This window comes from Harpia harpyja, chromosome 1, assembly GCF_026419915.1.
Source record: "Harpia harpyja isolate bHarHar1 chromosome 1, bHarHar1 primary haplotype, whole genome shotgun sequence".
NCBI classification, from domain to species: Eukaryota; Metazoa; Chordata; class Aves; order Accipitriformes; family Accipitridae; genus Harpia; species Harpia harpyja.
Window position 1 is genome coordinate 20,113,285 of NC_068940.1, and position 27,926 is coordinate 20,141,210.

The following is a 27,926-nucleotide window of genomic DNA, read 5'->3' on the forward strand; positions in this document are numbered from 1 at the left end:
ACCAGAAGATGCAGGGCTGGACAGCACTGCAGAAGCTTCTCATTGTCAGTGGTTTTCTGATGCCCTCTTCCTAATTAGAGGGAAAGCGTTTGCCTGCAGGGAGGATAAAAGCCACCTCTTACTATGTATTGCAAACTTGGAGAATATACTAAAACTCAGAAGTTTGAGGGCCACGGTATGTTGTTAGACTAGTGTGCTTTTGTGCATGGAAGACCCCAGCATTTTGCAAATGACTTAAGCTTGTGTTTAATTTCTATTACCGTTGACAGGATTTGATCATATATATAAATTTTAGCACATTTAAATTGTTTTTAACAATGTGCAAATATGTACACACTCATGTGCTTTGGCCAACTTAGTCCTTAATCAAAGCTGTGCCTTGTTCTGAGACTAATTTCCTAGCAGAAAATAAGAATAAAATGGCTCTCTATTTCTGAGAATAACTGGATGTTAATCATCAACTTTATCTTTGTCTCAGTTTGTTCTTAGCAGTACTGTGTTCAGGACTTCTAATTATTTCAGACATTTTATTGGTTTCCACCCAGATTTTAATAAAAGGGTAATTTTCATCCCCCATGTAATTCTTAGAAGGCAGTGATTTTTTTCATAACCTTTTAATGATGTACAATAAGTATTTGTCAGGTAGTTGATTTAATTGATTTAAAGAACAAGATGAGCATTCTGCTTTAGTAATGAAATGCAGAGGGCAGTTGGAATGAATGAATTCTATGTAGAATACATGTCATCAGAGCTTGTCCTGGAAGAGAAGTGAAAAATGAGAACCTATGCTAAGCTGATCATTCTTATTACCTAGAAAGTGCTTAATTGCACTTTTGCTCCAGGGTGTATTAAGCAGAAATTTTCACATCCAAAAGTAATATATAAAATTATATATTTAATAAAATATCAACATGCTATCTCACTAAAAAGGCTACAGTGTTGTAAGTCAAACACTGCCAAATGTTTTAGAATTATTAAATCCTCAACATAAGACTATGACATAAAATTATAAGTGAAATCAAATTGCGAGCTTTCATTTCTGTGCTTTTTTTATACACATATTTCAATATGTGTATTTTATACACAAAATTTCAATGTTTGTTGTGTTATCCTTTATGTGTCTCTGTTCATAAACCCTCCAAAATTATAAGCAATGTTTTTGCAATATTTCTTACATCCTAATGTTGCCCAACTGTTACTCAGAACTTGATCACCTGATTTATTTCTGTGCTGTGCAGGCGCTGGTATTTTGGTGTTCTTTTTATGTGTTGTGTTCTTTGCTTAGGACATACTTTTCATGTTCTTTGCTTCTCACTTCGTATTTCCTGCCAGCCACGGATGTTTGCCTTTTACGTGTGTGATGTAAAATAGCAAACTAGAAGTTGAATACTCTGAAATCCTGGTTCTTGTGAGCAAGACTAGTGTTCACTGTGACAGGCTAAAAGGAGCCTAAGTCCTCTGTGAGAAATTTTATTATGTAGCTGAAACATAGAACTCTTTTTTTAAAAAAAAAATATATGAATTCTAGCTGGGCATATAAAATTTCTGTTCCAGTGAATAGGTAAGTACTGTGTCATACCTCTTCCAGGTATGCTCTTCCTGGGCTGTATCACCAGGACCTGCAAAAATTGGTTAAACTTTGATAGACCTAATTTGAGTATCAATACCCTGAAGAAACATGCCACATAAGAGACAATGTGGCCCACCAGCAAGAAGAAACATTAAAAAATTGTTCAGACATAACCACTCATGTGATAAGTCCCTTTACATCTGTCCATGAAAAGAGACTATCTCTAGGTATCAGTACACACATTCAGATACTTCTTGGACACTCTATGATACTTTGCATATCCTTACAGATAGGGGTTTTTTTCTGTTTCTTCAGTCTCTTACTCATTTTTAAACATGGATTTTACGGTATGCTTTGGAGCTTTTAAGAATATTCAATGCTGTCAACAGTGTTCATGCTGTACAGCTGTAGTTCCTGGATAATTTTCAGTATATAATGGATATTATTTATGAAGATTTAATTAATGATAAAGTCAGGTTTTATCATATATCACTTATTAGCTATTAATAGGTATGTAAAGTACTGGGGTTACAGCAGTGTTTGTGCTTAGGCACTGTCCTGTTATCTATTTGTGCACTGCCTGGTTGTTTGCAGAACAGCAAGGGCTTCAGCATCACTGAAGAGCTTTAGGCCTTCTTTTTGTCCATATAATACGTTAGAATTAATGAACACAACAAAACCCACAAACTATATCCACTCTACTTAGTCTGTAGTCCTACTTACTCCTAGAAATTTTCTGAGTTATACAGGTGGTTGGGCAGCATACACTTGTTTAGTGAAATATAAAGTAATTCATAATTCCATAGCTGATGTTTTTTGTTTTGAATCCAAACTGAACTAACAATCAGTATTCAAATTACAGGTACACTGCTGTTACTACTGTACATCAAGTAAAACTTAAAATCAAGTCTTCCTGATTATTTGGGATTATCAAATAATATATAATACAGTTATGAATGTATAGGTGTTGAGAACGGCATTCTATCTCAGTTTCATCTTGGGAATTTGTCCTACTGATTGGGCTGCTTTACATGTAATCACTGGGGCCCTTTCTTTGTAAAGACACCCTGGTGGGACTTGGTTATCCTGTTCAAAAATCTTCCATCTGCCTTGAAGTCCTGTGCCATGATACTTGCTTGTGGAAGGATTGAGAAAAAAGTGTTTATGGGGGAGAGAAGAACCATGAAGTCTGAGCTACTCCCTGGGAGATGAAACATGTAACCCAGGGCACACATGATGTGTACATGGGCATACAGTTCTCTAAAGGTGTGCAGCTTTACCCATTTAACACTATGCAGGAATGAAAAGCAAACAAAACCATCTTACTGTAGTGTGTTGGGACTTCCAGCATTAAGACCTGTGTAAACTGTCTAGTCTTGCTGCTTGAATTTTCTTGCTCTTTTGGAAGTATTTTTATGGAACTCTTTGCATGGAAATGTGGCCTGTTAGAGACTGTCACAGATTTAAGGCATTTCTAAAGTAGACAAAACTGGAAAAGGCTAGGAGGTGGGGAATAGCTCACAGAGGTTTCAAATAACTTGCCCTAACTCACACTTCACATTGCTTGAAGATTTAGGAATAGAAACTTTTTCTTTCAAGTTCATCCCTGTCTACTGGCTATGTATCATATCAGTACGCTTAAGTAAAAATCCATGAAAATATGTAATAAAATAAATGTGGGAAAAGGAAGATAACTTCTTGGGACCTTTCAAGGCTGATGAAGTAGTTTACCAATTTAACAAATTGTTGATTTTTAAAAATTTTTATTATTTTACTATTTTTTTGATTCTTCTCTAAATTAAAAAAATATTTGTTTCCTCTGCCTCTTCCCACCACAATCTCTTTGGAAACATAACATTTTATGTTTGATGATAAATGACATATCACATTAGAGCTAAGTGTGATTTGAAATGGCTGAAATATCTAAAAGAATCAAACATTATATTGGAGACAGGTCATCTTTAATATCAATGTGATTACAGTTTTCATACCATTTTTCCTCTTTCAGACAGCATTTCTTCTGCATACTTGGAATCATTCCATCTTCCTTTCCTTGAAGACACAGCGGGTATATAAGCATTAACCATTGTGTGTTCAGGCCCTTGGGCTATGTTTTCTGTTTCCAGTGATGTTAAAAGGTACTTCTGAAAATCCAGTAGTCTAAAGTGACAACTCTAAATAAGCAAATGTAGGGTGAGCTACTACTAAACAAAATATGAGTAGGCATTCAGTTTTTCAAATTATGTTTAATCCCTAGAGGGCTGTGGAAGCCAGCCTGCAAGTATTACTTATTTTGCGTTGAATCTAGGTTAATGGAGCTTTTTATTATTTTTTTATTTCACAAAATAGGGTCTGTATGATTAACATTATCTCAAAATTTTCGTTCTCCTACTTTGTACAGTTACTATGTGGAAGTGAGAAATATCTGAAAGTATGTGTTATACAATAGCCTTTTATAACTTTTTTCAGTGTAAATAAAATAAAGTTCAGGGTTGGTCTTCTGGGTATAGCACTTACAAGATTAAGGATGGATAGAGGTGGAAAGGGAAGTTAATCTCCAAGACAGTCTTAAGAGATGAATTGTACTATGTAAATGTGTGCTAGTTCTGTCTGTAGATGTAATTATCACTAAAGTTACAAAAAAATTCATTCACTGGGCTCGGTTTTGCGGCTTTTTCCCAGCTACAAATCATCTCAACCGTTACTTCTTGTCATGTTCAGTAGATATGGATAACAGATTATCCTGTCTCTTTTACAGAAGTCTTACATAGTTGAAAGTTTTAACTTGTTCTCCCCTCTCAGACTCTTTTCTGTTATAAGCTAGTGGCACCCATTTGTTAACTTGTGCCAGGATAGTCATGACAATTCATCTTTTACCCTGACTTCTCCACACCTGTCTTAAGGTATGGTGTTCAAAAATTGATTTATTGTTTTAGCTGAGCCCTTCCCATTGTTGCACAAGTAGAGAAGATATACTTTATTTTTCTTATAGGTGGTAATCCTCCTTATATTTCAGTTTCTTTTTTGGATGTAGATGATGCTATTAAATCATATTCAGTGATCTGTTTGCCTCAGTAGCATTAAGATAGTTGACATTTACTGATTTTTCTCTGTCCACAAAGCACAATAATTATTCGATCATAGAAAGAATTTAGAATGGAATTGGAGTGGAAAATATATTTTTAAATAAAAGAATGTCTAATTATTCTGAAACTGCTTCAGCCAATTCATGTTCTATACTAGTAGTAAATTCACTAGGCCCAGTGCTTTAAAAACCTGTAATTTGCAGTGAACAGTGTGTGGTCCTTGAGCATGCTCGATTCCCATGCCTACGTGGTTTTATTTTATCAACACATGAACATGCTGATACTGGATTGCTGGGTTTTCTGAATGTCTTGTCACTGAAAGAAGAGTCCCATAACTTAACATAACTGGGTTGCCTTGCTCGCAGCTGCACACCTTGTCCAGTGTCATTCCATCCCCTTCAGGAGGAGTTCACATCACTTCCCACCTAGGAATCGTTTATAGATTTCTCCAGTGTCTCATGGCTCTTGATTGCAAACCCAGCTTGTTACACAGCTAATAGGATTGCAAAGGCTGGCCATTCTTATCTATGTTCTTCAATTACTCTTTACCCTGCCCTTTTCCTGTTTAATGTTGAGATCATAACATCTTGCTGTCAGTATTAATTGTATTAGTTACCTGCCCTAAATTTTCTTTTAGAAACAATGCTGCTGAGAAAAGACACTGCATTCTCCAACTTCCCTTATTCTATCTGTAAGAGCACTATTTCTCCACTGATTATTGAACCAAAGTTTTCAGTCTTGCTCCTGTTGCTAATACTCTTACAGAATTATTTCATCCTGGATGTCTCTGACTTCTCATTTTGTGCCTCAACTTTGTCCATTTTACCTCTTTCTTTGCCTGCTATTGCTTTATACTCATATTTATCAATACAATATATTTTATATTTTTGACATGCTTGCTTCTGTATGTTTTGAATGACATGAGAATGGCTTAGCCAAAGTCTGTTCTTTACTCCATTTCCTATCCCACTTTTGCACTAGAAAAGCTTTTGTTTGTGTGATACAGTTTCTTTCAAAAACTACCTCTTCCTTTGGTCTTCCTGTCTTTCCTGTACATAATATTATCATAACCTTCCAGTCCTATGGGATACCTTACCAGCTTTCTATTATGCTTATTATATGATTTTCAACTTTTAAAACAAAAGACTTCAAGATTTTCTAGGTTTGCTCACTGTGCTTTTTGTATTAATGTACAGATGTCTAAGGTGTTTGATAGATGACTAATGCAGGACCTTCTTCATCCTTTCTGACTTGCTGTCACCTGTTCTTTTTATCCTTGCCCTTAGACTGGTTTCCAGGTATTTCCTGTTTATACCTAAATTACATGTTTATGTTAGCGTAGCCATGTTTCATCTTACTCTAAAATCCTTTCTACTAAGTTAGTGACTGAATCTTCCTTCCTTATTTCCCTGCAGATCCCATAAGAAAGAATTTACCTTTATCTAATAGCTCAATGAAAAATGTCTCCTAAGTGAGGAAGCCAAAGCAGTCCAGCTGACACCATCAGTCGTTAATGTATTTCCAGACTATTATTCTATAGAACTGATGTTTTCTTCCTAATGACAAGGTTCTCTAAAAGACAGTGAGTAAAAGGAGCTTGCTAATGAAAAGGGTAAGAGGTTGTTACAAATGCTGATACTGTGGACAAAATTTGCATAACTTGGCATGGATGAACATTTGTAGCAGACCTCAGCATTTTGGATAAATAGAGATTTTGGGGGAGAAAGTTTCCAAATTAATTGGAAAAGGTCGTGGAACAGGATTTGGAAAAACACTGAGGCACAGAGGCTTTGAAGAGGCTGCTGTTCTATTGCAGACCAGAATAAGGGACACACATGCATCACTTGTCAGGACTGAGGATGGAGATGACAGCAGCAGTGCTGCTGCTGTGATCTAGTTGCTCTGTGACATGACTCCTTGCTGATTTCATTGTCTGTCAGGTGGTATTTGACATCTTACCTTACAAGTTGCCAGAAAGGTGCAAAACTTTCAACAGTGTGAAAGTGACTTTATATCATATTCAGTGTGTGGCCATTTTTTAAACACCTGTCTGTCTTCTAGAGCTGGTGTTTTCATTGTGGTTTGGGGAGTTTTTTCTTCACTATCATACAGCTATCTTTTTTAAAGAGTTGCACTGAGTAGTGTGATGAAGACATTGCAAACTGGAAGGTTTGTTCATAGGCACAGGAAAAATTTACACTTCAGTCCTTTGACCTTCACTCATATAACAGTTATTAGAGGTGATATATCTATTTTTTTTTTTATAATAGTGTTTAAAGGAGAGGGAGGAAATAATTGCTTGACTTTTTCTCTAAGTTTTTCTAATGTGTGTATATATATATTATAGCATTGTAGTTCTGTGCTGCTCATCACTTTGAAAAAAATCCCCATAGTTTGTTTATATATGGTAATATACACTTGAAATATATATCACATTGTGCTCTGGGTGACACCAGTGAATATCTTCAGGAAATACACTTCAGTCACTGAAGTAGCAGGCTTTTTGCTGCCGAAATTGAGAACAGATCCTTGACATTCTTGTAGTAACATAAATATAACACTTTCATTTACACTAGATTCTTATGCTAGCCTGCCTTTCTCAAACAAGTGTTTGAAAGAGGACTAAAAGAAACACCAGGGATAAAATGAAAATGTTAGCAAAAGAAGAGATAGCTGTCAAAATAGCAATGAAAATCCATGTTCAAAATATAGGCTACAGCAAGTAAGTCATGAATGACATTGGATGGAAATTGCAAAAGTGAACAGGAGTCATAAGAAAAAAACAGTCAATGGGATGTATTACCATTTAATTTATGTGACCTTTACAGCCTGTTAAGAATCATTTTTACTTCCAGTTTGGAACCGTTGTTCCTTTGGACCTTAACGAATGGATGTAGGACCTCAAGTAACCTTCCTCCTATGTTTGTCTAAAGTCCTAAACTTCTTGTAATTGCTTGCTTTACTGTAAAGCAAGCTATACATGAGAACATGAAGCTTTGTTCAGCATTGCTTCTTCCCACGCTGACACTAGCATTGGGTCCATGCATTTTTCTTGGCAGGTGCAACAAATAATGTTTGTAGCAGTATGACAAAGATTCAGCCTGACATAAGCCTTCCAGAAGTGAGAAGCTGGATGCTGTTCTCTAAATATATCAAGCCAGATTGGATAAAACAGTAATTCTTTAGCTACTAGTTAAGTCATGGTATACTTTGGACAGAAATAGATTTGCTTCCCCAGGAGTGATTTTGATCACAGATGGTCAGCATTTCCTATATTGACACTTCCCAGAATATTTTTTTGCAGAAGGCATCTGAGTATATTGTATCTGTATGTGTACTCTCGTATCTATATCTCTGTGGATTTATTTCCTAGCCAGCTTTTAGATGATAGTGTTAGTAGAAGATATGAGATTCAGATTTTCCTGATGACTTTGCAACCCAAGAATGTTAAGGAGAGTCTGTTACAAATAGTTCTGTGATCTTCTATAGTGCTTCCCTCTCTGCAAATGATTTGAAGGAAACTGTTGGTAAAAATGTACAGGTCATCTCGTTCTTGTTATCCTGAAAGATTACCTTTATTTAAGATAGCTTTCTGTGAGAAAAAAAAAAAAAAGGATGGATGTTGTGAGTTAACCTTGGTAGGAAGCTAAGCACTACACAGCTGCTCGTTCACTCCCCCTACAGTAGGATGTGGGAGAGAAAGGGAAGGATAAAAGTGAGAAAACTGGTAAAGACATCTTAATAGGGAAAGCAAAAGCTGCGCTCACAAGCAAAGCAAAATAAGGAATTCATTCACTGCTTCACATTGGCAGGCAGGCATTCAGTCATCTCCAGGAAAGCAGGGCTCCATCACACGTTAATGGTTACTTGGGAAGACAAATGCCATCACTCCAAATATCCCCTCCTTCCTTCTTCTTCCGCCAGCTTTTATTGCTAAGCATGAGGTCATATGATCTGGAATATCCCTTGGGTCAGTTGGGGTCAGCTGTCCCAGCCGTGTCCCCTCCCAACTTCTTGTGCCCCCCCAGCCTCCTCGCTGCTGGGGTGGGGTGAGAAGCAGAACAGCCCTTGACTCTGGGCAAGCACTGCTCAGCAGTAACCAAAACATCCCTGTGTTATCAACACTGTTTTGGTCATAAATCCAAAACACAGCACCATATAAGCTACTATGAAGAAAATTAACTCTATCCCAGCCAAAATGAGTACAATGGGGAAATGAATTGAGGCATTCTAGTTTATTATTGTTGAAGCATTCTAGTTTATTATTGTTATGCATCTAGTGGGATTAAGTGGTGAGATTTCTTTGCTTTTTGCCATAGCTGAGTGAATATTTTAAAGTATTAATTGTTTTACAGAAATATGTTGTGTCTGTCCAAGCTATTAGTTTACAGTGCCAAGAAATTCTATGTAAAATATCTTAGTTATATGCCACATATATCTATATATATTTCACATAGGCAGATTTGAAGGGGTTTGCCTTTAAATATGGGAGAGCCATCAAATTCCTGTTGTCCTAAGAATCACACCTTTGTTCAAGGCAGTTTTCTCAGGGAACTAGGTGGTACTAACATAATTATTTTTTCACTTATGAGGATAGGATGGGGTGGAAGTCTGTTTATCACTGAGTAGACACTTTGTTTGAGTACACTGTTGACTCTTGGAATTAGAGAATTATTTTTCTGCAGTCTCCTTGTGGTTACCTATTTGTGATCTTTACAAGAGAAATTTCTCTTTACTTGTTATTCTAGAGCTTTGGTACGTTTATAGAAAAATATTCTGTAGAGAAAAATGTGTACATATTGCCTAAGACAGCATCACTCATTCAGAAATGATGTTAAAATGTTGCATATAATAGAGCACAAGTTAGGAATAAGCCCCTGTAAAAACATTTTAAAACTTTTTGTAGAAAAAATTGCTTAGTAGTCTGTAAGCTTCAAAGATCTATACATCATTAATCACTGATAATTTGTTTTCAGTTTGAAAAAGACTGTTGTTTAAAAAAAATCCTTAAGTTAAATTATTAGCTATGCATATTGTGATGAAACAATCCCTAATTCTAAAAAGAAAGAAAAAACAGACTAGATAATATTTGACAGACATAAAGAATTCCAGTAATGTAAATGTCTTCTATTTTTCTTGTACAATTAGTCACATTAAATACAAATAAACAGCATTTTTCACACAGAAGTATGTTTTGACTCCTAATTGACTTCTAGTTATAATTAAACTATAAACATTTTGTTTCCAATTATAATAATAATTTATTCATCTTAGATTCAAAATTTTTTAAAAAGAGAGAGATAATTTGAAAATTTTATAAATATTGCATGCATCATAAACTAATTTCTTTACTTATGTGAAACCACAAAATTCACAGTAGATCAGGTATATTGATATAAATCATTGAGTTTCACCGGGATAACTGTAATCCTACACCAGAATCTGTCAGGAAAATTATTGATTTTCTAGCTAACTGTATTTGTGGAAATATATAATTTTAATTAAAACTATTTGTTTTTTTAACAAAAGAAAGAATTGGATAAACCTATAACATATGATTCCATTTTCACTTAACCATGACAGTTACCTTGCTATTGTAATACAGTATCCTTAAGTCATCTTGCAGCCTGTTTTAGTTGTTTGCTTGCTAGCTAAGTGTTACAACATATACAGTGTTTGCATTTTGTTTTCCGGCTGTCATGGGTGCAGTTGGAGAATCATTTGGGTGAAATAGCAAGACTCATTGTCACTTTGGATATGGTGTGCACAGGCAAGGTCTCTACCTAGTAGAGGCCCTTGAAGCTTTGCATTTTCAGTTTGGACTGAAGAGAGCTGTTAGGCAAATGATAATCTCCCTGGATGTGACACAAGGGCCATGGAGGGCTGGTCATTATTGGTTGAATAGTTAATATTGGTTGCTACTTTACAAACGTCCCAACAGCCATGTAAAAGGAATCTGTGACTATAGTGACACAGAAGAAAAAAAAACCAAAAAAAAGAACCAGAGGAACAAATGAAGCACAGTTGATCAGAGGGGACTTCTCAGAGAAACAGAATAGAAGTGGGTTTACTTGAAACTGGATATTGAACAGAATTAATAATATAAGTTAAAAAGCAAAACAAAGTCTTGAATGTTTTTAGTTTTCTCTTAGTTTTCCCTTCAGAACAGATTTTATTCTGTCTTCATATAATACTCCCACTACTATAAACTTTGCTGAATAAGTATCCTTATGTCTACAAAGTTTATACATACACACATACATACGTACATACAAACAAACAAAACAAACAAATAACTGCACCCAGAACTGGATAACTTAAAACTTTATCAGCCGTCCAACCACCTCTCAGATAGCACTTGTGATAAAGCCATTACTGTCTGAAGAGCCCCAGTTCTGTAATCTGGATTCCAAAACCTTTCATGAAATTAAGATTATCTCACAGAATTTAGCTGAGAAAGAAACCAGTGTAACACTGAAAGCTATCAAATAATCTAGTTGTATCTGTACTCCTCCAGCTTTTTTTTTGGATCTTGACCTCTTTATGTTATTCCTAGTTCCTGATGATTTAAAAAAATAATTACAGACCATTGCTTTGCTTATATGACTGTTTTCTTCATTTCCTTCAATCTCAGTTTTTGTCCATAAGGAGAATTTCTCCTTTCTTTTGAGTGAAAAGGATGAAAACTCTCCAGCAGATGCCAGTTTTAAATAATACACTGATAGGCACTGTAGCTGCTGTATATTACGTGCCAATTGCCAATTCACTATATTCCAGTGTTCCAACTTAGAAGTCTGGTTGGCCAAAAACTGTTGTAAGAACAAAAATGTAACATCTGTCAACAAAGTAATCCCTAAGTTCTCACCTTCCAATCATTGTTTTATAAATACCAAAAACCCAGAGTAAAAGTAGAAAATTCCTTTTATTGTCTGAATTGTATCTAGTAAAGAAATTGTATATGAAATTTGAGTTATCTGTAAATGATATCGAAACGTCATTCTTTTTACTATGAAATGTTACAAAATAAAGATAATTTACTGTGCAGATGGTACTCTATGCCACTCTGACACAAAAAAAACCAACAAACCCACACCACAAAAACCCCAAATAAACAACAAACCCCAAAACTGAAAAATGGTAACCAGTGCAGGTTAGGTGCTGTCAAACAGTTTAATACAGTCTATTGGATGATTGTTTCAGAGCAATACTAGTGGTCATTGAGGAGGGGGAAAAGGAGGAGGACAACCTTTTCTGTCAGAGGGATCATGACCAACCTGTTCAGGTGTCCACAAGTTTAGAGCACTTCAATTTTCAAGTGCCTAAATAGAACAATGAGGTTTGCCTGAAATTCATGGGTGATTGGAGCTTTTTGTGATTGTTACATGAAAAATTAGGTCTTGCAAGTCTCAAAATATGTTTTCAAAATGGGTTAGCACCTTAGAAATTATTTATGAAAGCACTGTTTTATTCAGGGTTTTTGTGTGGTTCCAAGAGATACTAATTGGTGTTGCAAGCAGAAGGCAAGAGCAGTGAGAGATTGCCAGAATGCAGATTAGCAACAGCTATAATATAATATTCTGCCCGGCTTTGATTTTTCTTCCTCTGAGGCCTTCTTGAATGGCATGACTACTGGGCAGCTGTCATTCTTTCTTACCTTTTTTTTCTATGTTTCATCAACTATGAAAAAGTCTACAGTGTTGAATAATTTCAGTGAGAGGGGCTGTGAGAGATCCTAAGACCTGGTGATCAGAACAGTCTTCTGGAGAGGAATGGCCTCGGCTAACATCTCTGCCTGATTAGCTGCCATCTGTACTGAATTTGTGAATGATTTTGGAGTTAATGAAGTCACACTTTGGAGAGAAAATATGCTGGGGGAAAAAAAACAAGAAAACCCTGCCTTTTAAACAAATCCTCCTTTCTTGTATTAAAATTTGTATTTTACAATATTTAACCTACACATAGCACCTAATGGGCTTAATACCATGGTATAGGACAAAACGGGAGAAAAGAAAAGAAAATTTAATACCACAACTGTAGGTGAAGCTTTTCCTTTTTTTTTTCTTTTTTTTTTTTTTAATGCACTCTTGGCCACACCAATAAATTCAAAATTTAAATTCAAAACCTCAACTCCAGTAGACTTTTCTTAAGGATCTGTCATACTTCCTCCTTCAGGCACTCTGTGCAGACCACCAGAAAACATCTCAGATGAATGCCAAGGTCTGGGAAATTTCCCAGGCATTCTCATTTTCTTCTTTTTACAGCTCTTTTAAGAACAAGTTTATCTATAATTACATGGTATTATTCCAGACTTTCTTAAGTCCAATCACTGTGTCGGTTCACTTTCACTGGAAGATCTTTACTTCCCAAGCTAAAACAAATAAATATGTACATATACTAATATGGTATAATCATTCTTTTTAAATTGTACTGGGAGTCAGAGCTACTTTCTTGTTTGCTACCTGATCCCCCTCCTTGCAAATGTCTTTACTCTGGAATATCTTCACGCTGTACACCATGGATGTTGCTACTTCATTACTTGCTGCTAAGCAAGGTTTGGGCGTGGGAGAGGAGATTAAAGAAATGGAGTGTGCTGATTCTCTGCAGTCTTTTTTTCCTCTCACTCTCCACTTTGTCCTGTTTGCCAATGTGTGCATTGTTTAACTATTCATTCTCCAGACACTGTGAACCATGCTTAGACGTTCAGGATGCAGTCGCTCATGCACTAATTACAAACGGCTTCCTGAATTTGCCTCGTATCTTGCATCTTTTGAAGACAAGACTTGCTCATGCTTACCCACACAACTTTACTCAGTGCTTCATCTGACACATAAGTTTCTTCATTTGGGGCAGCAAAGCAGATAGCTTTTGGTTACCTGTACATAGGAAGCATTTACTATTGCAGTGATTTCAGTTTTCAGCAACTTCTTTCTGGAGAACAATGTCTCTCCTATATATCTATTTAACAGTTCCTTATACATTGTATGATTCACTCCCCTATCAGTCCTTGTCATTTATGTTTTAATAGGTTACCAACTTCATTTTTTCATATGTAGTCTCAAAAACTTTAATGACAGCCAGCACCAAGTTTTAAATTCATTTTATTCATATTTGAAAGTGAGGTATGGACACTTCTTGGTCTGCACATCCTCTCTCACATAATAGCAGAGATAATTTCTGTAAAACATTGTTAGTCTTCCTATAGACTAAGGAGATTCTGCTTGTTATTCCATTTTCTAGTTGCTCATCAGTCCACACTCAATTATGTTAATGCTTTATTACTTGAGCTATACAGCTATAATAATTTCAGTGTATTTTTAGCTCTTCAGAGCATAGTGTTGTCCTACAGGTAGGAGCTTACTATTTTTTTTCTTGTCTACCACACACAACCTGCTTGCTGAGCAGCTGAATGATTTCACTTGACTAATAGTAAGTCCATTACTATTCATAAACTTGATGACCTCATCAGTCTTGAAACAGGGTACATAAGTACAGGATACAGAATAGAAGCCTCTCAGAAGAGGATAAATGAAAGACCGCTCAGTATTGTACCTTGAGACTGCAAGGTCTCAGGTGATCACTTTGTCTTTGCCTGAGTTTCTTATTCATACAGTCTACAATAACAGACTAGAATAATAGAATAATATTTTATTATCATGTTCTGTGGCATAACAGAAAAGAGTATATTCCTTTTCTGCGTCTTGGGTGAAACAGTAATGAATGCCATAAAGACTGCTAGTGTTGCTGTAACTGTAATGATCCAAGGACTTACAGATGAGGTATAGCTTTTTTAATAAAGTCAAAATATTTTACTAGCCTGTCTGGCTGTATTTGGAAAAAAATTACATTCTTTCAGGCACAGAGGCCCTTTTTTAGATCTGAAATAGAAAAAGTGGACTTTAAACAAAAGTTGAGGACAATTTCTCTAATTTTAATTAGATAGCTATCAGTTACATGAACTCTGTGAAGAAAAATATATATACATATATATATAGTTACCACCAATGAAATAAAATGGTATGAGAAGGGTGCTGAAGAGAAAAAAAAAGACATTTAGCTCTCAAAAGAGAGTTAGGTAGTTTACAGCCTGCAGACATACAAAGGTTAGAAGGGAAGGGAAAGAGATTATAAAGTTCAATAAAACCAGAAACTCATTTGAGTCCATTGGTTTTGGCTTGTAGCTGAGTTTTGAGGTTCTATTCCAGGTTTATCTTTGAAAGGTATTTTGTTGGTTTCCCTTGAAAATCGGGAGTAAAAGATCAGAGATGGAATGACTGTTTTGAAAAACCTGTGTCTCCTGTGGCAGCTGGGTGTAGCCCTTCACAAATTACCTGTGCAAGTGCAAAGTGGTTGCTGATTTCCACTCACATATTTATCAGAAAAGCGTACAGCACAGTGTAAGAAACATGATACAATATGGGAAAAAACACATGTAGAATTCAGTGATCTATTTCTCCAGAGGAGTGTTCTTGTTGGGAAGAGTTCCTCTTCCCATTATTGAGGTGGGTGTTACAAGTGTTCTTCAGCACATTGATTTTTATTCTGAAACAATAATTTTTAAGTATTTGTTTTGTCTAGCAGTGTTCTACATAGATGACATCTGGACTGGAAAAGTAGGCACTTCCTTATTGTCTTTTACCACAAATTCAGTAACTGTCTTCAGACTATCTCTGTAATAGTCTTCTATTATTACCATTTTCTCAGATGCTATCTATGGACAACATCAAAACCCATAACCATTAAACTACAGCATATAGAAAACCAGCAAACCAACATATGCATCTCTGTATAGTCAGCAACCATGAAAGACATGTCAAAAAATGTTGTACTATACAAACATGTTCTTAAATACCATCAGATTCGCTCAGAGAATATTTCTGAAATCCACAAGTTTATCTGACTTTTCCATCTAAGCTTGCTAGGCCAGTAGAATTTATTGTGTTGGCCTAATCTCTCTTACCTTCAAGACTGAGACAGTAACAGTGATTGTATAAAGCATAGAACTATACAGATATTGCAGGAGACATTCAGAACAGTCTTGATTGATACACATGTGGAGCCCAGAGCCGGAATATGCATAAATTCATTTATCTGAACGATATCTACCTCTATGTTCTTACACAGCAGTGCCGGTGTATGTATAAAGGATGTTTACCCAGTGTGAAGAGCTCTCTGAGTGTCAGTAAAACTACAGTGCTCATGAAGCTTTACAGTACACAGAAGCATTCGTAAGAGAAAATTTCCTTACCTCCAAAGTTTCTAATTGGCCCATGTCCATCAGCAGTTTAACATGCCCATATGTGATGCCTTATTGTGAAGGTGATGTACTACTTAAGAGCAGATATCTCTTTTCAAAACTAGTCAAGACACATCCTTTTCATTACTGAGATATGCAAAAAAGGTGAATTTTTATGATGTGAATTGCAGATCTTTATAGTTAATCCTGGTGTAAAACTAATTTTGAAAAGATGTCAGTTGCAGCCTGCTGTGTACTGTTTTAAAGCAAGTACCATTTGGGAAAAAGTAGGATGTGATCTTCTAATTAGCTGTTATCATCATGCATACATAGTACAACTGGTAGTTTCACATTGCATAGGTAATATCAAATATTATACTACCTCAACTAAATACCTGATGTACAGTAATTCATCTTGTTGCAATGCACTGTAGATGGTATAATGTTAGGCACAAAAGTCTACAGATTATTATATACTATACATATATGTGGTATATTCTTAAGAGGTTTCTCATCATGCTTTAACATTTAAAACAATTTACAGGCAAGTTATAAAGGAGGCTTCATAATTCTGACTCACTCATAGTGAAGAAATTTTGATCATTTTATCCAACCATAGAAAACCACTATAATAAATGATATTACCACTCCCTACTTTTTTTTTCTTTTTTTTTTTTTTCATCATTTCAGGTCATCCTGGCCCAAAAAACAGCAGTCACCCCATAAAAGGACTTTTACTTTGCTGTATAAACTGAGAACAATACAAAGAGCCATAGCAGGACTTTCTAATATGCTACAATAATTATAAAAGAATTGAGCACAAGGTGAACCTCCAAGCACTTTAAGAAATGTTTATAGTAAAAAATTTCAAATGCATTGCAAAGATACCTTCTTTTCATTCAAGATTTTTTTTGAAAGCCAAATATAAGATTTATGGGATTTGTGAATAATAAAGTGCATTTTTTAATACTTACACTTTTATTCTAATAAATGTGAAAGATACAATCGTATGCTTTAACAAACTTTCTTAAAATGTGATCCTCTCTTACATTTCAACTATGATCTTCTGTGAGAAATGGTTGTTTCGATTTCTTCCTGTCTGCTAAGAAAGAATGCAATCCTTCTGCTATCATCTAATTAGCAGGAATGGGACTATCCATGCTGCAGGCACAAGCACTAACACACGTTTGAGGAGCCACTGTGTAGACATCAATGAACACTTTATTAAATTACACAGTTTTCTAAGCAGGCACAGTCCCTCAGTGCCCCAATTCTTTATGCTTTAGTGAACTGCCTCTGCTCTCTGAAGCTGTAAGGTTTCAGCCTGAGCTGAAGATATAAACTCCTGATGAGATTATGGTGAGTTTTTAGATATTTGGCATGGTTCTGTGCTTATTCTGCTTCTCTAATAAGGCTTAGAGTTTGCTGGCAGGTGAAAGCGTTGGACAGCAAAGACTAGGAGATTTAAAATTCCACCTGATCCAAAGGAAAAGAATGTCTTTTTCATAACCATTCAGCATTATTCGTTACAATTCACCCTGTTCAGGAAAACCCTTCAGTACAGGGAGAAAGAATATTAAGTCCCCAGGTCTAGATATTCAATGATCTCTCAGTTTTGGCTCTTGGCAACATCCAGACGGAATTTTCTGATCTTTTCATCTCCAGAAAAATCATGGTCTGTCAAAGATGGAATGTAATGAGTAAGAAAAAGAAAATGGGGTGTCAACAAAATCTCTTTAGCATATGCTCTTGTGTCTAAATTACAGTGTTATAGTAATGCAAATAGATTTACTTTCTCTGATGAATGACTATTTTCCTCCTACTCCATACTTCTTCAGAGAAGAAAACATTCTGGAACTTGTTTTTTGCTGCTTCCTGTCAACAGGTCATTGTCCTCTTCTCCACCATCACTCTCTTCTCCCCTTCCCCTCGCATGCATGCTAAATATCAGAACAGGTTTGTTGTTTGGTTTTTTTTTTTTAAATTGTGAAAGGTGTTTTTTTGGTTTTCATGGTTTGTTTTTTGGTTTTTTTTGGTTTTTTTTTTTTAATTAAATAAGCAAAGAAAGAAAGAAAGGGAAAAGCAAGTATAATCAAATGCTAAAATCTATAGCTGGTTTGGGGTTTGTTTGGTTTTTTTAATTGATGAAGTAGAGTACTACCTTCCTTATAAAAGTCTGCTAATAATGGAATGTAGATGTTTTAGAAGGCAGCATGGCCATGGGCTAAACACAAAGGGGATAATCACTTAGGAAGGAGTACATGGGATGAGTTCAGGGTGGCATAGGAAAGAGCTGTATTAATTCTCTATCTGGGAGAATATAGCAGACAGCTGATGGGATAAATGCAACTCCAAAATCTTATGGAGACTCAGAGGACTGGCACAGACCTTATCTAAATGGTAGGGAACCATGTGGCTAGGACTGTATCATTTGATGTGGAAAAGCATGTTATGCTGGCTGGCAAGCAAGAGAATTGCAGTTGCTTTCAACCCACAACAGTAAATCTACAGCTGCTTTTGAGATGGTATCAGATAAATGGAAAAGGATGGGGTTGAGCTGGAATCAATAATACATATTCATATATAGGAGAATAGGGTGGCCACTGGTAACAGTGACACCAGACGTAGGAAGACATAATGAGGGGAAATAATGACATGGAAAAAGATGGGATAGAGCTCTATGGGACCGAGCTTGAAAAAATCTTGAGAAAGCCCCTGGTCACACCAGCTGCAGGCAGCCCACTTCTGAAAGCAGCTCGCTCACACTGTTCTTCCAAACCTTCAGTCACATCACATTTCAGCTGCCGACTACCCCTGCAAATACATAGGAAGTTTTTCTTAATGCTTAACCTAAATCATCGTTGTGATTGAAGTCAATTGCTTATACTATCTGTGGTATGCATTGAGAATAATTTCTTATTTTCAGCAGTGTTTCTGAAAACTACGGTCTTACCACCTTCATCTTTTTTCCTCCTGTAGACGAGGCAAATAAGTGTAGTTGTTCTTTCCTCCAAAATAGTACTTTTTTCCTAAACATTTTGTTGCTAGCCTGATTTCTGATCATTTACATGTTGGTACTGTGATGTTCAAACCTGGACACAGCATTTGAAATGAGGCTGAGTGGAGAGGAAAGGTTATTTCATACTCCTTAACAATAATATTCCTGTTCACATATCTTCTCTCCCCCCCTCCCTTTTTTTTTTTTAAAGACGAGTGACAAAAAAATCCACCATATTGAGATTGTTCAGAACTATTATACTTGTATTCCTCAATTATTTTCTCCAGAACGGTGCCTAGGTAGTTTATTCTTATGTTGTGCAACCTATTGTGATTTTTCCACTTCTTTTTTTAAATCATATCCTGCACATTACAGATATTTTTTTTAATTTTTTTTTTTAATATTTTGAATTTTAATTCTTTCTTTTTTTTTATTCTGGTGGGTGTTTTTATGCACTCTATAAATGTAATAAATAGACTTTCTAATTGTTCATCCAAATTACACAGAAAAATACTGGGTAGCTACCAAGACCTGTGAAAGTTAACTCAGTATATATAATCAGACAGGAAAGAGTCATCTAGAAGGGAGAACAGTATGCAGCAAGGAATGAAATGCTAAGGGGACCTCACAGGCTACGGAAATGATAAAGATTTAAACAACTTTTGCATGTCCACAAGTCACCTACCACTTTGTGACTGCTGCATGCATACCTTCTCTTCCAAAATTTTAGGGGCAAAGGTAAATTTAAATGTCTAAGTAGAGAATCACCATAATACCACGCTACTCTTGATATCTTGCTGTGAGAAAAAGTAAATTCACCATACAGAGAGCACTAAGATTTATTTTTAGTTATCCAAGTAATCTAATTAATACAGAAAAGCCTCATTAATAAACAATCAAAATTGCTATGCAAGATTACTTACTAATATCTTCTGCCTTTTCTCTGGTGTTCTGCTCACCTTTTCAATGTCCCTCTATGTCTTAAGACTGAGGGTCTTCCTTAAGAAGAACAGGGAAGGGTTGTGGTGAGGCATCTGAAGATCTTTACAGGGAAGAGGACAACGTTCCCTGCAGCAGGGGAACTGAGAGGAGTGAGGTGATAATGCTTTCTTCCTCCTCAGTTTACTGTCCGCTTGGGGTTATCTTATCCATTTTTTGGATATCACATTTACTGAAATACCAGTGGAAGGCAGACTGAATCTTTAACCTTCCACTTTGAAATCAGTATAGTGTATGTTAGCTTGGTTTTTTAATAACAATTAGGATTTGTACTATGTAAATATGCTTAAAAATGAGACATAAGGTATGCTTCTATGTAATCTCTCTGTTCCCTAAAATATGACTTAACTCTTGTAGCAAAAGTTATAATGCTCAGTATTTCCTTTTCCTTTGTTTTCTCTGCTTGTTTTTCAGTCTTTCTGCCCATGGACTATGAAAATAATATGAAAACCTCTCACTTGAGTGAAGTAGTTTTGACGATTGTGAAATATGATTAGTATTACTAATTAAAATACATAATTCCTGAAATGTTGGTTGGTTTTTTTTAGGTTAACATCAAACTATGCATACTCAATTCGAATTCCTAAGTGGATCAATGGTTGCAGGACTTCATAAAGAGGATTGAGTTCTAAAGTTCAAAGTTATAGCTGACTACTTTGCAAATTCATGTTATAATTTAATAACTCAAAGTGTGGTCGCTGCGGTGTTTAAGTGTTCCACTGGAGGCTATGAAATAAGCAGCTTATTGACAATTTACCAATTATCTCCTTAGTTCAGAACTAGGCAATTAAATTATGAACGGCTTTAGGCAACTTCACTGGGATATAATAGATAAAGCAAGGAACATAAATCTATAATACAAGGAATGATGAGATTAGAATCCATTAAGAATTGATCTTTTGAAAGAGCTCATTTTCTTGCTTCAAGTACTCTTAAAAACCTTTATAAAAAGTATTGTCTTCTTTTTCCCTTAAGGGATAACTTACACCTATAAGTTACACTTACAGAGGTAACTCTTTTGTTTTGTTTTGAATGAGTCTCTTGCAAAGGTGTCTGTTTAAAGTACTTGCTTCATCATACTGTGCTCTAAAGCATTAGAACTTTATTCCTGGTTTTGATAAAGAGATGGCAAATAAGTTAAAACAACTAAATTAGCTGAGCTAGGGGCTCTTCTGAGGCTCATTGAAAATGCAGGTTTTTCTGCACTTAGCTGCCTTCCTACTTCCATTTTTAGTAGGTTGTTAAATAGTTCCTATTACTTCAAAACCTAGCCAGAGTTCTGAATTTCATTTATGACATCATAAGCCAGGAGTCAGAGTTCTAATGAAATAGAAAGGCACCTTACTAAGTTACCTACTTCAAGGAGGAAACCAAAATGGTAGCAATTATGTCTCATGGCTGATGGCTGTAGCCACTTTGAAAGAGGGTCTGCAGCCTGTGGTGGTAGCTCTATAATGGTGGCTGGAGGGGGACCAAAGTTTTTGAGAAATGGGGCAGAAAATAAGAAAAGTTTTTCACCGTGGCTGTATATAAGAATAGCTCTGTTGGTGTCACCTCTGCAGAGCGAGAACAAAACATGCTCCAGTGTCTTCCATTGTAATAAAATTAAAGATTGTTCTCCTCATAAAATTCCAATGTAGTTTAACTTAATTTGTCATGAAACATCTTTGGTTCCAAAAATATCTTCCTTTTGTACAAACATAGCAAAAAAGGACTGAAAGACAAGATCAGAGATGTGAATAGATAATGGCTCCCAACTGAAAGAGAAATGGTGAAAACAGAAATGGCATTGCATAAATATCTTTCTTTAAACCAGCTTTTTGAAATGTTACACAATTAAAATTCAGTTCAAGTTTGACCAAGGTTAAATACGGAACAAAAATGATAAATGGCAGCTATTTCAAATTTTTTGCTGTTCAAATTTGCTTTTCACAGGAGGGGTTTACTAAGATTTCTTGATTAAATAAAATACACAAGCTTTTGATCTATATTACAGATTTTACTTTAAATTTAATTCTGCTGACTTCCAAAAGCAGCTATACTTTAATACAGAAAGACAAAAAGAGGAAACTGTTTGCTAAAGAAATAACATCTCAGCTGTAAAAGATCGGCCTCCTGGAGCAATAAGTAAATGGAAGTCTGAGAAGTGCATAAGTTAAAGGTATTCATGGCCCATCTTACATGTCCATTAAATCTCATGAGTTTCAAATGGTATGAAGTATGTTTTAGTATTATTAAGGGGATTGCATGACTGAGCAAGCAAAATGTAATATTTTCCAAATTTTGCAAAAAATTACATTTGAAATCACATGAATACAGTTGGAGTTGTATTAAAACGTTTTCTTTTAAGTTCTGAGAGCTATAGAAGTGATTAACCTGTGGAAAGTGAGAACTGCTAATTGTTTTTAAATTGTTAGCTGAAAGCTAATGGTGAAATGATTAATACCTTCAGTGATGATTAATCCATCTCCTCCATACTAGAGATTGTTCCAAGAAAACTTGTTAAAAATAACACCAAAACAAAAACCTGTATAAACAAGAGCAGAGCACAATGTTCCTCTGTAGTAAGTTTAATGTAATTTAGAATGGTATTGCATAGAAATATGGAACCTTGAACATATTTGATAGTTTTTAGAAAGCTTTAAACTTTTCAATTATTTTTTTTTTATTTGTTTCTTTTCTATTGTGGGAAGAAGTTGAGAAGTGATCTTCTGGAAGAAGAGGGAGAGAGAGATTTGAGGAGAGAGACTGGTGAAATAGTTTCATTTAAAACTATTTAAAGCTATTTAAAACAATTTCCTCTCTTTAAAAAAAAGACTTACTTGAAGCCAAAAAAACTATTACAGTTCTGCTGAGTTTTCAGACCCTTTTCTAAGATTTCACCAAATTTAGACATTTTTCCCATTAGTTTTCCAGGGAATTAAAGAAACAGATGATAAATTTATCTTCTTCTATTGACTGTTCCAACTCTGGCAGGGTAGCCAGAACCCAAATACGCAATGTATTACAGAACTGGGACTTGTGTCTGGTGTCTGTATTTATATATTTAAAGGTTTCCTTAATCTAATTATCTTCAAGTATTTCCTTTATTCCAGTGCTTTTTGTTTAATTGTTATTAGTTCAGTCTTTTTTTTTCTTGTTTGTTAGCTTATTTTTAAAGGTAAATGTTACGGCTTCAGTGTAGTTTACTATCAAACCAATTACATTTAAAGCAGGAAGCTGAACTCCAACAGGAGTCTCAAAGGAAGGAAAAGACCTTGCTGCTACATACATCCATTAAGCAGCCATGCTTGCCAAGCCCATGTGCATTAGCTACTTTTGTAACTTTTACAAATTTAATCTGAGTTTTCATTCTGCTGACCTAATTTAACAAGAAGGAAATTCAATAACAGCCCCTAATATTGAAGCATTATTTCCCAAGAGGAATTTAACAACACTTCTACATCAAATAATAATGTGTGAATAATGGAATATATATACTGATGGCAACAAGAAAGCGAAAAAAGAACAAAAAAAAAAAACCCACACCAAAAAAAAGAAAATATTATACCTCCTTTTCAAAAAAATCCAATAACTTTCCAATTTTTAGGGAAACTAATAATATCCTGAAGAGCTAATTTCAGCTTTGAAATTCCTATGGTCTTTGAGAAGAAACATTTCTAAGTATCTGAGAATAAATCATAGCCCTCCTCTCTCACTCAGTATGCTTTTGTTTCAAAAGCACATACGTATGAGTTGTGATTAATTTCAAAGGTGGAGTATCATATCTCCAGTTTGTACATGCTGATATAATTCAGCATATGTTTTTAGTGGTTTATATTAGAACAGAATGTTCTGAGTAGTATTCAAAGATCACAAATCAAGTAAGTGTCAAAGTTTTAGGAGAAAGGGAGAAGGGGTAAATGAAATGATACATAACTTGGTGTTTATTTAGACAAATGGAAATGAATGCCTGTGAGTTACTGTGAAGAGTCTTGGGGCTAAAGTCCTTGAAAGCAGTGGCTTTGAGAAGTTCTTTAGTCTTCCAAATGTTGGAGGAGAGGGGAAAAGGTTCTCCTGAATGAATTTAACTCTGAAGACAAAAGCTGGTTCCTGAACTGAATCTATTCAGTTATTAACACGCACACACAGAGTGTCTTTTAACTGTAAGAAATCACTACATTTCATAAGCTTTCCACTCTAAACCCCTGACATTTTATTGCAAACTCTTTTAATCAACACAGGCTTACTGAAAATATCTTAAGTAGCACATCCATATCAAACTGAAACACAGAAAGAATTTCTGAAAGTTTTACAGAGCTCTACTTTGAAAAATAAAAAAATATTTAAGATGATAGTGAGCTACAGTATAATGTTATTGAAAGCAGAGGACACATAGGATTGCTGTGTGCAATGTTACTTATCTATCAAAATCAGAAAAGGAGAAAAAACAACCCAAGCTTTTTACTACTTGAGTTTTGTACCACATGTGGAAGAATATACAAGGAACTGCAACCACCATCCAGGCATTTTGATTTCTGTGGGCATGCTAAAAAAAACCAAACCAAATAAACCACCCTGATTAAAATTGGCAAAAACTGTACACTATGAAGACGAAAAATCATAGGTTTTCATGATTTACTGAAGGAAAACATTACCAAATGATCTCACTAGCAAAAAGTGTTACTCTTTAAATGATGGGATGGAAGGGAAGGGAAGTGAAGAGAACCTGGCTAAATTTGTCTTGCTGAAATAACATTTCATGGTTCTGTCAGAAGAAGGAAAAACTAAAAGAAAACAAAGCAAAACAAAAAAAGAAGTGGAGACAAAACAAAGATGAGTTAGGAGAAGCTTGCCTTCTCTCTGTAATATCACTTCCCACAATGAGACTAATTTCGGTACTTTCCAAATTTAGTTATTCAGGATACTTGCAAAACAGGCCCTCATTTTTAAAACACTTCCTACGTTTTAAGGCTAAGTTTGCATCACTCCCTATTGCAAGATCATCTCAAACTTTTTCTATTTAAAAGTTTGCTTCTTGTCATGTTGTATTTCTTCTGATGCATATGATGTTCTCTTTTTACCATTTAAAATGCCCTGGAGAACTGGTGTTTTACCATTTCCTCATTTCTAAAACTACTTTGTGTTGGCTTTTCAGTTCTCTTGATAGTAAAATTAATAAAACACTGGAATTCTTGTAAATCAAATTGGATGGAAAACATTTGAAGCAAAGGCAGCAGTATTTAATGTGTAAGTTTCAGCAATATTAATCCTCCAGTCTATGTAAAGAACACTCTTAGAAGTTTCTAAATTGAAAGGTTTTAATGGGGAAATAGTTGATGATCTCAGGGCACTCTTACTCTTTCTTAGGAAGTGTTTTGACAGCAGCTACCCCACATATTCACAGTGTTCTCCCTATCTGGATAACCTTTATATTCCTAACCAGGTTGCTTTCTATGTCAATGTTTTGTATGTGCAGGGTACAGTAGCAGGGATGTTGGACAATAGGGAGTGAATGCATTTCAACTTATATTGTCTCTTCTCTGTTTACTTTCAGGATTTGGTTACTACACGCAGTTCAGAGATGAGTTGCTGGAAACTGCTTGGCTGCATCAGCAACTAGAGACATAAAAAGCAAGTCAAGAAAAACAAAACTGTAGACACCATTGCTGACCAGCTCGAAGAGCATCAGCAGTGGAGAACTATGACAATACAGCAAGTCCTATTACTTCTGCTGCTCTGGATGTGGCTGCCGCATCCCTGCCATACAGAAATGCTGTTCAGAAGGACTCCTGATCTCAGACCCAAAAGCTTTGGAGGACGTGCATCAGGGAATGATGGAAAAGCAATTCACCGCCAGAAGCGAGGCTGGATGTGGAACCAGTTTTTTCTTTTAGAGGAATACACAGGATCTGATTATCAGTATGTAGGCAAGGTAGGTTTCTCATTAAGTTTTCTATATAATTGTCAAGTTTACTTATTTTTCTACAGAGCCCTAGTTTCTGTTTTATTCTAATGCATAGGAAGCAGATTTCCAGGCAATATATATATATACACACACATATAGTTTGTCCTGATAGAATCACTAAATTAATGTTGCTAGTTAAAGTTATTCAGAAATATTTGAATGAAACAAATGAAGACATCTTTGACAAATTTGTTTGCTTTAGCACATCGCTTCTACCAGCAGCCCACTCAGTATCTCTTCTGTATCAAAACATAATATTTTATAATTCATCATAAAATTTTGTTTCAGCTCTTTCTCTTTGAATATTTCATGTTTCATACAAGATAATGCATTCTTTTTCTGTGGTTATGTTTGAAGAATGCAACCTATTTTGAAGAAAAAATATTCTTCCTCTTTCACTCTCCCTGAATCTCAATAAGCTGCAGTGAGTAAAATTCATTAACAACCGTGTGATAGAAATGAGATGGTTAGGAAGTGAACTACAATAGAAGTCAGCAGAACTGCACATGTGACTGCGTAGCATACTAAATGCATACATAAAGCACACCTGAAGTGTCCTTTAAATTACTTTCAGCTAATGCTTATGTTTTGCCATGGGATTTATTGAAAAATATATAATGTATAATGCCACAATAATATTCAAACAGGTACAAGGAATTAATTCAAAATGGTAATTTGCTTGAAAGCAGAAGTTAGTGTCAGCAGTAGTGGGTACCAGTTAGTACAAATGGTTGGTGGTAAACACAGAAATTTCATTTTCTATAATCCAGATTTTCATTTTTTACATGGTTTTGAACTTGTAAAATATTGCAGAGAAATACTGACTTGTTGAAAATCACAGAATCACAGAAGAACTGAGCTTGTAAGGCACCTCTGGAGATTATCTAGCCCAACCCCCCTGCTCAAAGCAATGTCAGCTAGAGCTTGCTCAGGACTATGTCCAGTCAGATTTTAAATATCTTCAAAGGTGGAGACTCCACAATCTCTCTGGGCAACCTGTTCAAGTGGTTGAGCACCCACTCAATAAAAACTTTGTTCCTATATTCAAAGGCAGTTTCCTGTACTTCAGTTTGTGTCTGTTGCCTCTTGTGCAGTCACTGGGCACCACTGAAAAGAGACTGGCTCTGTCTCCCTCACTCCTCTCCATCCAGTATTTATATACATTACCAAGGTCCCTCCTGAGCCTTCTCTTCTCCAGGCTGAACAGTCTCAGCTCTCTCAGCCTCTCCTCTTATGAAAAACGCTCCAGTCCCTTAATCAATTTGGCCTTTTCCTGGACTCTCTCCAGTAGCTCCATATCTATTCTGCGGGGGAACCCAGAACTGGACACAGCATTCCAGATGTGTCTTACCAGGGCAGAGCAGAGAGGAAGGATCATCTCTCTTGATGTCCTGGGGATGTTTTTCCTACTGGAGCCAAGGGTGCTGATGACCTACTTTGCTACAAGGACACATTGCTGTCTCATAGTCAGCTTGCTGTCCATGAGGACTCCAAGGTCCCTCTGCAAAACTGCTTTCCAGCCAGTTGATTCCCAGCATGTACTGGTGCATGAGATTATTATATTATAAAAAGTTTCTTGAAGGGATTAAGGATGTTGGGCAGTTTGAGAAAGGAAATGTTTATTAAAATTTAAGGAATTTAAATACTAAGTAAAAATTTAAGAGTGCAAGCTTATGAATGAGTAAACTGCCTTTTGTTTCCACTTTTTATTTGTTGCTTTGAGTCTGTAATTTTAGCACTAACATTTGAATGATACAGCCATTTCCGAAGCATGTCGAGAGCCTTGTAAATAGTTCCTATACCTATTTCATACACTTATCAAGTGTAAAGTCATGCCTCCCAAGTGTTCCAAAGTATTTAGGCCAGTTCCTCAGTCCAGGCCAGACTGATAGCTTATGAAAATTGACCTTGCCCACAAAATGGGAAGTGTCACTGTGTCAAAACACTATGCTATTGTATTTGGAAATGTATTGCTTCCAGAAGTCCCAAGAAATAAATAGCTTTGCAGGGCACCCTGAATTTCAAATTATTTAGGCTCCTTCAGAAACGTGCTGATTACTGTCTTTTATTGCATTGGTTTTGACTATTTATGA

At 35.7% G+C, this 27,926-nt stretch overlaps 1 protein-coding gene across 4 annotated transcripts in view; it reads left to right on the plus strand.

The window, feature by feature from the left end:
• Positions 1 to 27,926, plus strand: part of CDH10 (cadherin 10) — a 104,630-nt gene that overhangs the window by 15,420 nt on the left and 61,284 nt on the right. For 3 of the 4 annotated variants that reach the window (XM_052781042.1, XM_052781036.1, XM_052781052.1), the window contains exon 2: positions 25,423 to 25,800. In XM_052781042.1, coding sequence (XP_052637002.1) covers positions 25,570 to 25,800 — 231 coding nt within the window. In that variant the 5' untranslated portion in view covers positions 25,423 to 25,569. Of the gene's footprint in view, positions 1 to 3,578; positions 3,709 to 25,422; positions 25,801 to 27,926 lie in introns of all 4 variants that reach the window. The other variant, XM_052781037.1, reaches the window with a different exon arrangement.